Below are 13,660 nucleotides of genomic sequence, written 5' to 3'. Positions count from 1 at the left end.
AAGAGTATGGTGCTCCTTTGTATCATTTCTGTCAGTGAAAAACCTACTTGGTTAATTTCTGACCGGTGAGAATTTATCATTGACCTCCCAAGCAACATATAGCCTCTTGACTTGTCTAAGCCCATGGTGTAGTTATATTTGGGCACCACAGGCAAACAGTGATAGGTCTATGTAAATTGTTATGGTAATTACAATTGGTACATGGGTTTTAGATTATTGTAAAATACACTGACACAGTGTCACTTCAAATGACATGAACAGACTGTAAGTTAGGTCTTAAATTATTTTAAAATATTAATATTAGTCGTAGTAAATTATTTCCCCTATTCAAAGAATTCCCCCTATGGGGGTCTGTAAAGTTTATCTTATCTTATCTTATCTTATCTTATCTTATCTTATCTTATCTTATCTCATTTTCTGATCTTGGGAATCTTTAGCCCAGTGATTAAAAAAAAACCCTTTCATTTTCATTTCTTTCAAACTCTTAACCAAAGCAGCAGTACATGATAACATTTACATCACTGAAGCTCGCCTGGCAGCAGTTTCACGAGCATATCCTCCCAGTCTCTCTTGTTTCCTGTTTATGCCTTTTGAGAACTTCCAGGGCAGACAATATTTTCAATTCACTCACAGTGACCAAAATGTTACCAAGGAAAAACAATTCACATTTGGATTGTAACTGTGGAACAGTACTTCTTATTATCAAAGTGATTAAGATGACGATTTGTAATCCTCTATAATTCTCTTGTTAAGCCATTTGACAGTATTTGTCATCATTATAGGTCAAACAAGGAACTATTGTTAAATGTATGCTTTTAGTATTTTTAAGTAGCCAGGCCTTTTGCTATCTCTGAATTGTGGCTTATTTTATTTTACCTGATTCTAGTTTGATGTTCCTCTACCCAAAGTCACAGAATACATTATACATTTCCGTAAACCAGCAGGAAGGGGAAACTTAAGAGGCATAGATGATGAAGAACTAACTAATTAATTTGAATAACCACAGCTCTTCCCCACCATGATAAAGGCAAGACTTTCCACCTTTTAATGTTTAATCTAATAATCCTCTGAGTATTTGTTGCAATGTTTTTGGTCTTGCGGTAATACACTTCGATTTCAAGTTCTATGCATTTTGACTTCCATGATGAAAAGGCAAAGTCACATGATGAGGCAAAATTTTTGCCGGCGTCAATATTTTGCAGCCTGGTAATTATATATGCAGTTACTATTTTACCGTGACCAAGAGTACATTTTAAAAATTTTGGAAGCTCACAATTGACACTGATCTCCATAACATTATGAACAGACAGTATCAAAGAAAGGATGTGAATGTGGAGTGTTGCCATCCGGCCAGAGATATTTCAGAACTATGTTATTCAACCAGTTTAGATGGCAATGCCCTATGATTCTAATGCTATAATTTTGAGGAAAATATGATCATTTTAAAATTTGAGGAAAAGAAAAGCTCCCAGACTCCACTGCGATGGATGGGTGGGTGGACGTTCTAGTCCGCAAACTTGCGTATATTTGGCGCGAGTGAAACTGTGGAACCGGATATCCCGGAGCCGGACTCACTTGGCGGAATTGAAACCGGTTTATGCCCTTTCCATTCAGCTGATGTTGTGTTTACTGGGCTGCTCTCAGTCGCGGCGCTAACTCGCTTCTAGACAACGCGGATTGTTGGAGTTCACACACATGTCTGGCCTATTTTACTGGACAGCATTTGCATCCGACTGCGCTTCCGCCATGTTGAAGTGATTCAAGTTGTGACTGACTGCTAGGACCGAAGTGACAAGCCCCAGAAATCGGACTAGATAGAGTCAGGGGGCTGTTACCGCGCCGGTGACGCAGGAAAAACACCCAGAAGCAGAGTCAAAACGTAGGAATTAGATCTTTCTAGTAACAGGTTTGTTCCCTGCGAAAGTGTCACCAATTTAGGCCACGTTTATGTAATATACGACGACACAATCGTTCAAGGCTGGACGTAGCCAGTGGATAGAGGGGGAAGTCATATCAAATTCCTGGTGAGTTGTTCGCTAACTAGCTCGGTACGCTACCATTATAGGGATTGTTAGCTGGCTAACGTTACAGCTACTAACATTACCAGCGTCAGCTGCTGGTGGGTGCAAGGTAACTATCATTGTTGCATTTGGGTTACCTATGGTATCCACACGCCGTTTTCTGTCTCGTTTAGCTTCATATTTTTAAATCTATGGCAATGTCAATGCGATTAAACTGCAATTTATGGGCTCATTTTGTTTAGTCTGCTTAGCTGTACCGGTTGGACTCACTGAAGTCAGGCTAGCGCTAGCACCCTCAAATAGTCGGCACTGTCTACTAGCTGGGACGAAACCTTTTTTTCGCCTAACGTTTCATGTTTACAAGTTACTGAAATAATGTGATCATCGATATACACCAAGTAATAGTGGATAATAGCGTTAACTTACTCTCTTGTCAGTATCTGCCATTTTGGCACCAAATATCTTACTCGCGGTGTCCATAAGTTAAGTTATAATAACTTGTGAGTTTAGTTCAGTGAGTGTTAGATGATATAGTGAATGTCAGGAAATAGCCGAGTCCTCTGTCACTTACATATATTACGGTTTTAAAAATAGCTAGGTAGGTTAACTGATCGAAACGCCTAAGAGTGTCACAATCCCAGTTGCCGTTTGTCCGATGCACAAGAGAACCTTATATTCAAGAAAATGTAATTGTTGAGTCATATCAGCCAGCCGCTTGTCAAAATAGAAACGTTAGCTCAATGCTCATTCGGGTATTTACTTGCGCGTAAGCTAGCTAACACTAACCGATTACTCCTTGTTAGCACTTTAGCACGACCATTGGCCATTATAAATTGTGACACGGGGTTATAGCTGGACAGACGTTACGCTGGCGAATATCGGGATTATTTGTTTTAGGTATTGCACAATTTATATGCTTAAACTTGACAGTCACCTTGCAAGTGTTCTCTGGGTATATAACGTTATTATGTCAGGCCTGACCGAGGCCTGCATGTCTCAGCGTAATGGGCATTGAACGACAAGGCCTTACTGCTCTGCTGTCTGGGTGCCTTGTAGGCTAGCTAACCTAACGATAGTGTCCGCAGCTAGCAAATAGCAGGCGTTAACTACCCAAAGCAGTAGCTGTTAGCGGTAATTGACGGGACTACTGTTAATGATAACTGTGTAATGTCACAGAGTAACTGATATGTTTTCGTTACAATACAATACAGCGCGACATTGTCGATTTCTTAGTTCGTCCTGTTTTTAAATGTACAATAGAACCGGTTCTGTCTTAAAGGCCGCAGTTTAACCTAATGTTACCATTTCTTCCTCTCAGACATTACAGCATATAGGACAGCACTGTTAACGCGTCCTGAAAGTAACCGTATCTCTGTTCGTTGCTCGTTAGCCAGCGAGTGGTTTCACTGATGGTTTCGAATATAAACACAGCGTTTCGTTGTGCAAAGGCTTTGGCAATATTTTTTTTATTTTAGTATATGTAATGACAGTTCCCACCCCAGTCCTGATATTAGCTGTGTTGATGGTCACCTGTGGGCCAGTGAATGCAGATAGTCTACTCTTAAATAAGGAGAATCCTACTAAAAATATATATCAATATTTCAGGGTGATACAGTTTGCAACACAATGTATTGCTACAGATATATGTAAAGCCTACATTCTAAAACATAATAAGGAAAAAACAAAACAAAGCAGCACTTCTGTGTTAAATACTTTAAGACGTATAATAATTCATGTCGATCTCAAGACTTCCAGAATGCAGAACAGCCGTCGTTGTTGTTCTCATTGACATTTAGATTCTCAAATTTTGGGCTGTCTGAGTATCTCTGATTTGTTTGTATTGCAGACCACCTCTAATTGTTTTTTACGGAAACATTTCAAATACTTTTTTATTGTAAAATCAGTGGAGAATTGCATTTAGAGACAAAGAAAAACAAGGATCGCGATGACCTGTGGAAAATAGATTTTCTCTGTCATTGTCAAATAGATTAAGATTTTACTTTTTTGTTCGAAAGGGTGATTAATAAAGTGTCTTTGAAACAGGTAGTTTGTTTTGACGCAATCATCAAATGCTTCCAATGTAGCTGGACACGAGATGGCTACTTCCCACCTTAGATGTTCAAATAAGTTAGAAACAGCATTACCAATTTTGTCATTATTGGTGATAAAGATAAATTAATCGAGTAACGTGGTACGCCTAAGCAGTTGTATACTAAAGCACAGAGACTGCACTTAATTTCTGAAAAAATATATCCATAGTATTCATATTTTGCTCATAGTCATCCTCATTGTTCAAATTAGGTCTGTTGTTTTAATATGTTCACAATATTGAATCTTTTTCACCAAGCACAATGTTGTGTACATCTGGAAAGTTGTTAGGGCTGGACCAATATTTTCTCGCTCAATAAACTTTGCATTTTGGCCTTCACCCATTTTTAGTTGTGTCCAGACACCACGAATACCTGCAGCACCCCTCATAAGAGTAGTGTTTTAGCTGTGTGATGCGGAGTCCTCGTGTTCTCCATATGCCTGTCCAGGTTCTCTGGCCTAATTCCAGAGTCTAGAAACATAGTAGACTGATTAAAGACTAATTATCTGTAGGTGTGAATGGTTGAACATCTTTATATGTGGCCCTTTGATTTACTAGCCACTGGTCCGGGGTGTACCGTGCCTTGTGCCCAGTATCAGCTGGGATTTGCGCCAGCTCCCCCACAACCCAGCATGCAGGATAAGCAGTATAGATAATGAATGACTAAATGAATGAATGTTCTGTTTGTGTTGTCCTCATCTCTGATGTAAGAACATCAGATTTTAGGAAATGTCTGTTTGGATAGAAAGTTCTGCTGCTCTGAGTCATTCTGTCCTCCATTTCCACAGCCTCCCATACTTCGAACACTATATATTTCGTCAATATGTGACCACGTTTTGTAGAAGTTATCCTTCGTTTGTCTGTAAATATTGCTGCAACCAAACTATAATACAACTGATTGCAACTAAACTATAATACAACTGATGAAATATAAGTAGACTACCATAGCCTGATAGTAGACTCTAAAAAAATTGGAACACCGCCCTACAAACTATCAGTGTTATGAAAGCATCATGGCTACACGATATTGGAACACACACTTTTTTTTTTTTCCGTTTTTCCAATTTTAGCTTGATGGAAATCTGTTGGTAATCTCACCAGATACAGAGTGTGTTGAGAAGTAAACTTTGACCACTTACTAAATTTCCTGTATGCAGAGGGAATATTGATGTTGTACCTTTTGATTTTTCTTCTCAGCTGTTTAAGATCAGCTGGTCAAATTTTTCTATTGGTTAAGAAAGTCTATCAATTAATGTCTTAAAACATTATAGTTATCTGATGAAACGTGACTATCGCAGCCAATTCGATTAGTTACTAGATAGTATTTGTTTTAAAAATGGAAAAGCCTGCAGAAATAAGCAACAGTGCAATGAACAGTACATTTCTTGTAATAATGTAATGGGAGAATCTCTCCGACTTTAATGGAGTTGGCGAACCCCAACATTTGCTGCAAAGTAATGGCAGCTCAGAGATGATTCAAAGGTTGCTTGAAAAGAAGTGGACCAATAGTTTATTGAACAAACTGTTTTTTTTCTTTTCTAAAAATTAAAACGTCAAGACAAATATCCTTTTCAGTCCTGGGGTAAGAATATGTACTCAATCACAAGTAAACAGCTTTAACCTGTAGTAAGTCCTGTATGTCACTAGATACATTTCCACTGATAGTCAGCATACAAACCAACACCTTTATTATTTTTACCAGTAAAAAAATAAACCTTGTGAATTCAGCCACAGTGTTTATTTAAATTTATTTTAGCATGTGAAATAAGATTTAAACACAATTTTCCATTTTATTATCCTGTTTTTCCTGTAGATAGTGTTGACAGTACATACATTTATTTGGAAAATGCAGACAATATTGGAGTGGGTGATTACAGAAGAGATAGAGGGGTGATCGATTGCATGTGATCATATTTAATTATAATGTGAGACAGTCACTTTTCTCAAGTTGTTTGTTTCCTTGAGATGTAGCAACTTGGACACTGCCTAAGGGGGAAGAGGGAGAAATAATAGACTTGCTCTATCACGTGTTATTTGACGCACTCCTTGACAAACTCTTAAGGCCATTTACAGTTTACATAGTATTACTCTGGCTTTGGTTGGAGAGTATTTTGGCTAAAATTAATGTAATCGGGAGCACACGTTCTGTGATGTGGCTCTGGCAGTGTTTGCATTCACACTTGTATAGAGATGTTACCTTATATGAACCAGACCACTGCCAATTGTGTTCTGGTTGATTAGGTGGTAATACACTCAGTGTGTTCAAACCTGGATTTAGTGCTATTACCCTGTGATTGAATGATTTAAAGTTCATTAAGTCTGAAAAGGAACGGTGCATCTCAAGTGGCGAATCAAAATGCTCTGTATTATTTGTTCCTCCTCTCAATAAATTTTCTAAAGGAACAACAGCTGGATCTAAAGTACATCTACTAGAAGTACATCTAAAGTATCCACCATGTAAAAAGATTGTTGATTTGCAAAAGCAGTAACTCATTAATCATTTCGGAACAGACAGACCGACAAGAGACAACACTCGGAAAATGAATGCATTTGTACTTTTTTTCCCATAGGCTTAAAATTTTTGTAGATGTGGTGATAAATGTGAATGTGTCGCTTCATCCCCATTTCTTAAAGTTTGCTCCTATCACCTCTCCTCTGCTAATTTTTAGGAAACGGGTTTGCTTTTCTGCACAGATTCAATGGTTCACATTTCATTTACCATTTTCATACTGACATGGATATGGTGGAGAAAATCCTGGGGATTTGTTTATGTAATTAGTTAATACCAATCAGATATAATACAATAATATCCTGTGTTTGGTATCATAATCACATAACCATTCAAAATAATATATTCAAAGAAATGGACTGGTGTTTTGTCTCTAGCAAGACATTGTGTTGTTGTTTTTTTCTTATTATTTTTAAATTGAAGGAAACTGGACTGTCACACTTATTGATGTATTTGAACATTTGTCACAAGCATGCAGTCCATGAGTATGACTCGTGTGTAAGAATAAGAGCCAATATGAATGTACTGGCCTTCTACTGGTCCCAAAGGTCCGGTAGAATGTTCTGCTGAGCTTTAGTTACTGTACCTTTATCTTATATGCGACTATATATTAATTTGGCAACTAGGACATGGTTCTGAATGTGGTCTGATTGAATGTGTTGGAAAGACAGTATTGCCCAAAATCTAGTTCATGAGACTTCATATGGGCTTCTCTAGCATTACGTATTTGCATATCAAGCAGAAGAAATTGATCAGCCCTCACATGGAAAGATGGTAAAATGGTATACCTAACCATTTTGCTTATAGTGTATGAGAAATGTGTGCGTAAAAAGGGACCGAGTTGAACAGGTGAACACAGAATATGGAAGTTGGCAGGTAGAAATGTTGAAAAAAGTAAGCATTGCTTCGAGACAGCAAATAAATAGTAGTCCAAGTTTTATAAACTACTACTGTGTCACTGTAGCATTAATGCAAATAGCCTCCATATGGTGTGTGTGTTTGGCGCCCTTAGCTAGACTTGGTGTTTGATTTCTTGTTGACAACAATGCATCTGGATTTGCTGAGAAGCTCTTGCAAGATTTATAATCCGTTTTGCTGTCCAATGAATCAACATCACCACCCTAACAAAAGGAAACATTATTTTGTTATGGTTAGCCTATAGTTTCACTTTCTCATTCAGTTACAGCATTCCGGATGACATGAAACGACAATGTTCTGCTCTTGCGTTTAGAGAATTAAAAGCAAAAGTTAGCATGAGTTATTTGAGTATTTGATTTAATCAAAGCTCAATTAGGAAAGAGGCTCTCTCCAGTGTTGTAGAAGTAGGCAAACTGTTCTTAGGCCTTTTTCCTCCTGGGAAGATCAATGAGGTGCTATTGAAACAAGGAGAAAAATTGTTGGCAACAGAAGATAATGGTTACAAAATGTTAAAATAGAATTCTTCGACAATTTCAGAAAACACAAGTTAACATAGTTTGTATTTTATACAGTGTAAAGTCAAAGTTGAAAAGATAGTGACAAGATTTGCTGTTTAGGTGTACGAGTTAATGTGCTGGGGCTTGGCCAAAGTTTAGAATACTTTCGCAAGCTACTTCTTGCTCATCCAGTTTCAGCTAATACAAAACAGCAAAATAGAAACAGGAAAAGACGGCAGTGCTAGACACCAACACTGTGATATTTATGTTGTTTTTTTTTTTTAATTTTTTTTTTACAACTGCGTTGAGAGCAACGCAATTTCAATCCTCTGTGTATGTGAAACATATGGCAGAATTGAACATACAGTTGACTTTGACATTTGCTTTTGGGAGGCTAAATGTACGCAGAGCTTCAAATTTAAAAAACAATTTTTTTGGTACCTTCTTTTTTCCAGATGTATTTTTTTTTTCTTTCTGAAGTGGCAAGCAAGTACACACTCCAGCATAGTGTGTGACAGCGCAGCCAAGCCCTCTCTTTCTCACACTGCTTCATTTTTGCCATTTCAGTAAAATACTTTGAAACAAAAATAAATACAGAAAGACAAAGGGCACAACTCAGTTAGCAATCAAGCTTCATACTCTGAGCAACTGGTCATGACATAACGTTGTCATAGATAAGGGACACACCAAAAAATACTGAGAAGTATTTCAATATACTGCTGATAGCTACCAGTTATACTAATGCAAGAAAAAAAGATGCTCCTGTATACCATCCGAATTACATTGATTTTTCAAAGATGCTTCCCCACAGAGCTAACAGTTCTAATTCAGAAAAGCTTGAGAGAGCATTTCTCATTAAAAAAACAAACAAAAAAACAACAACAATTTTTCCATAGTCTGCTTCAAACAATTAAGTTATGTATAATGTAATAACCTTGTTTGGCTCTTAAAAGGAAAACGGCATCACATATTCAGCCAAGTGTGAATTGAATTAACCATCAGATCACTTGTTTACATTTCCTTTGTGTTTAAAATGAATATTCCTGTTTGAAATATTGGTAGACATTGTAAAGTATGTCAGTGATCAATTGGAATGATTTTGAATAGTTCAGTTACTGACATGACGTTGAAGAAGTGATAAGCCAGGAGGAAACCTTTTATTGCTCTTGATTTTTTTTGGATCCAACAAAAATTTGAATTAGAGCAATCTTTGTCATCCCATTTGTACTAGAGCGCTCTGCTGATTGACTGCCCAGGATGCTTTGTTGTGTTGCTTACAAGGCAAAACAGAAAATTACAGAACTTTTATTTGCTAATTTTCTTCTCAGGATTGTTCATAATATCAAGAGGCTTTGAAAATAGGTTGGGTGTTTATTTCAAGAAATTTGACCAGTCGGCTGTCTGTTCTAACCTTTTCCTCTCTTGCCATCTCCAGGTTATGCAATGGTCTCAGCAGCACATCCAGATCTCCAGGTGCTTGTGTCCCACTCTCTTGTGTTTGGAGTCTCTTCCCTCTGCTCTGCAGCTGAGGTGGCTGTAATTTCCTTCTTGGCCAGCGCTTCCTAAGAGGCCAAGATTGCCAAAATCTGCCCTGTGGCCAGCATGACTGCCACCACGCGTGGCTCTCCGGTGGGGGGCAATGACAGTCAGGGCCAAGGCCAGGCACCTGATGCTCAGGGCCAACCTCCATTACCACAAAATCAGGTCAGAATGATATTTCTTTAAATATTTTATTTATTTTTTAGATATCCACCATCATTTTCTTTCATAATTTTCACTTGTCTATTTCTTCTGCTGTCCAAGGCTTTTTTTGTGTTTGTTTAAAACAGTTGTGTACATCTCTAGATAGGGAGGCCGAGGACCACATCTTTTCAAAATCTGAAAAAAAAAATCCCATAAGGTCATAAGGCGATGTATGATGCTGGGGTAATAAAAACATAAAAGCACTGCTGGAGTTAAGTGCTTATCCCTGTCATGAAGAAGGCATATCTATTCTTTATTTTTCAATCTCCAATGCACTGCAGTGTCTGTTTTCCCCTCATTAATGTCTTTATTTCTGTTGTCAGAAAGTAAACACTATTTAATCAATTCACGTTGTAGGAAACGTATTATATTTGATTTTACTCTTTTTTTTTTTTTTTTTTATTTTACTCTGGTTCAGACACTGCATTGCAGTTTTTTTAACAGATATTGGTTGCTAGTACCTAACAGATGCCCAAGAGGTTGGATAGTGCGGGAGGAGGGAGCGGAAAAGAGTGAAAGCGAAGCATCAATGAACAGAGCCTCCTGAGTGATGGATAAAGGATGTGTGTGTCTTTGTGCATGTGGATGCCTGTGTTGATGAGCTGTGATGAGATGTGAGAGGCAAGCTGCCTATGTAGGTCAGCCAAGCAGAAGGAGCCTTCACTACACACCCCCACATTTCATATTTCTCACTTGTGCATCTCTCAGTTCTATGTGTATCACACAGATTCACAGCTGCTTACCCCACTACTGTTGATTATACACACTAAAATGTATAACCCAACTGGCATGCATTTTGTTTTCATCTCTTCCTCCATGGATACATCATCTTCTCAGCTGTTTTGTGTACACTGAGAAAGCAATGAAATTATTATAGAAAGTCACGTTTTACAGAGATGAAAAAACAAAAATATTAAGAATACTTTCCAAAGTACATTTCCTATGTTATAAGCTGTTGAAGTGTTCACATGAGCAAATATTGGCCACAAATTCCTATTTATATCTGCAAATGCATGCATTACACTCATCTACGTATTTAAGTTTTTATTTAAATTATGGTCGTTATATGCTTCCGTATTTACAAGGTTTTCTCAAGATATTTGTTTTCAAAATTCAAAGTGCATAGTTGTTTTGTTTTTTTTGACACAAGAATTTCCAGGGATGATTAAGTATTTCTATTCTGTTTTTTGCAATTGAACAGTCAATCAATTGGTTTTATGTGTTCATTATGTTCATTTTTGATCTGCTTGTTAATACAGCTTCCAAGGAATTAATTTTTTGGTTGCTTAGATGCTGATTAAAATTTTTTGATTTCTTTTGTTTTTTTTGTTTTTTTGAGCCTGACATGATGATTTGAATTTTGCTCTGTTCACATGTTGGTCCTGCATATACATGTGAAAATTTAACATTTTGAGAAAAGAACTTGAATGTGAGAATTCAACCCCCCCCTTTTCTCCTTCTAAAATTCTTACTTTAATCTTGGAATTCAGGCTTTAATTATAGAATATCGATGTCAAACGATGAACACTACCTTTAAATTCTGACTTTCATCGTCCCATCTAAAACAACATTTTTGTAATTTTTCTTTGATGAAAAGTTTCCTTTTTTTTGTTTCCAGTTTGCCTTTATGTTTATTTTTGGGAAAAAGACAGTAATGCAGCTCCATGGATGCCAAATGTAGAAGAGACATAGACTTATCACTATCCAAACCAACTCTTGGAAGTTACAAATTTAATCAAGCAAAAAATGATTTACAAGTCTATTCAACTTAGTGATGGACCCTCCCTATACTTTGGGCAAACCATGAGGAGCAGCATTTGTAACACACTTAGCATCATTGAACATAGCAGCAGGACATCAGCTGTTCGATACTCTTGCTAGTTTCAGCATGTGCATTAGACTGAAGGTAAGTATTGAACCCTTTGAAAACCTTCATGGTTGTCTTCAATAACCTAATTTTTAGCTACAAAGCTATAACTTTTAAAAACCTTGTAACGTCCATATTTAAATGGTAGTTTGCATTTTGGCTCATGCTACTGTTTCTGTTCACATGAGTAAAACCATGGCAGTATTTGTAATTTAAAAGTGCAGTTACAACAGCCATCTTCAGACATTATGGCCAGGTTTTGGTCTTGGTTATATTAACATGACATGGCGCAGACACGTTGGATCAGTGGATCCATAACACAAACACTTGAGTAGTTTTGATTTTAGCTTTACAAAGTATATTTAAACGTACACATTACATGGAACGATAGCTACTGAGATACAGACAGTGATAAAACTTAATCTAGAGGAATTTCTTGAGGATTTTGAGGATACAGTCCGTGCTTTAGCATTTTAGTATTGTGTTTTTGTTTGTTTATTTTGTTTTATCAAGCTTTGTTATAGCTTCCCTATAACGGTCAGCGTTGGCCACAGAGTGCGTTACATGCAAATTCATAACATGGAGGTTAAATGTTATCAAAATGAATGCATTTTAACTTATCCATGTCACAATTCAGGGCTTTTGAATACATTTTCATTTTTCAGATGTGTTCTTCTGCCCTTGTCCATTTTACCTGCACACAGGAACTGATTAAAAGCAGTAACTGTTCTGTAACTGTTGTATCAGATGTATAATTTTTTTTCTTCTTCTGTACTCTATATATTTATCTTATTTTGTTTTTGTGTATGTGTATGTGTGCGTGCGTGTGTGTGTTTTCCAGACTTCATCTCCCAACTCATCTAATGAGAACTCTCCGGTGAGCCCACCAGATGAAACCCAGGGGGATGGGCCCCCTCAGCTGGAAGAGGAAGAGCCTGCCTTCCCCCACACTGACCTAGCAAAGCTAGATGACATGATCAACAGGTATTGCTGGCAGAGCATGCACACCAGGTCATTGTAAATTCAGTGCAAAGCAAAAAAGGTAGCAATTCAATTCGCATTGCAAGGGTGAACAAACCATTACAGAATGGCTGTAGTAAATTGCTGATGGATGCATATTTATATTCCGTTGTTTACTAAATATAAGGCACTTGGTATCTTCTCCCTTTGAAAGAATCAGAAATAGTTGATTTTCTCATTCATTTAGCCCAGATTAAAACCGACCTGACTAAGCACCTTTATTTGTATAGGGAGTTTTAATGGTGGAATCCAAGTATTTATGGGAATTTTTTTATAAAATAAAATGTTTCCTAACTGACTGTTTTTACGGATATTATTAAGCGATTTGAATATTGTTTTTGTTTTCTCACATTCTGATATAAACTGTGATATAAAAGTATTCACCTATTAATAATCTGTAAACTTTTTTTTTTATTTGTTTGTTCATGATTTAAATGTTTGGATGTAGGTGATCAGTCATTTATTGATTTATCCATCCAATTAATTCTATTATGATCATTAAAGCTTTTTGCCACATTTTCCAAGGATTTAATACCTAAAGAAAGTATAACATTGCCCTAAAAAATAGAATGTTTTATATATGAAGTTAAATTGGGCTTGTTGGTCTATACATGACTAGGAAAATATGCATGCCCTGGTTTTCCTGCTGACTGTGGCTTTCTATCTCCCAGGCCTCGTTGGGTTGTTCCAGTTTTGCCAAAAGGAGAATTGGAAGTCCTCTTGGAAGCTGCTATAGACCTGAGTAAAAAAGGTATAAATCTACACCATGTTTAATTTCAGCAACCAGGTACAATTATAATTCAATATTGAATAATTCATACAGGTACATTTTTAGGGTATTGCTCACAAAGTTTCCAGAGTAAATTTACTGTGGAAACCTTTTAGTTTTGTGGCCCTCTCTCCCCTGAACCTTTCGGATGTTCTGATCTAACCCCTTAAAAATACCTATTGCAAAGGGCAAAGTGGATTTGGAATGGATGTTATGTAACAAGCATT

General features: G+C 37.0%; 1 protein-coding gene across 4 annotated transcripts in view; it reads left to right on the top strand.

Annotated features, from left to right (window-relative positions):
• The first annotated feature begins 1,781 nt into the window (after positions 1-1,781).
• Positions 1,782-13,660, top strand: part of usp9 (ubiquitin specific peptidase 9) — a 41,773-nt gene continuing 29,894 nt past the window's right edge. For 3 of the 4 annotated variants that reach the window (XR_015106016.1, XM_086144910.1, XM_086144907.1), the window contains exons 1-4: positions 1,782-2,024; positions 9,470-9,738; positions 12,486-12,628; positions 13,336-13,415. Coding sequence is in view for 3 of the 4 variants with exons in the window: in XM_086144910.1 (XP_086001036.1) it covers positions 9,637-9,738; positions 12,486-12,628; positions 13,336-13,415 (325 nt within the window). In the remaining variant the exon portion in view is untranslated. The remainder of the gene's footprint in view (positions 2,025-9,469; positions 9,739-12,485; positions 12,629-13,335; positions 13,416-13,660) is intronic. The other variant, XM_086144908.1, reaches the window with a different exon arrangement.

Source organism: Fistularia commersonii, chromosome 4 (assembly GCF_037954325.1).
Source record: "Fistularia commersonii isolate RoL2024-O1a breed Wild chromosome 4, RoL_Fcom_v1.0, whole genome shotgun sequence".
NCBI classification, from domain to species: Eukaryota; Metazoa; Chordata; class Actinopteri; order Syngnathiformes; family Fistulariidae; genus Fistularia; species Fistularia commersonii.
The sequence above is the reverse complement of the archived record's forward strand: the minus strand, read 5'-3'. Positions and strand labels throughout refer to the sequence as shown.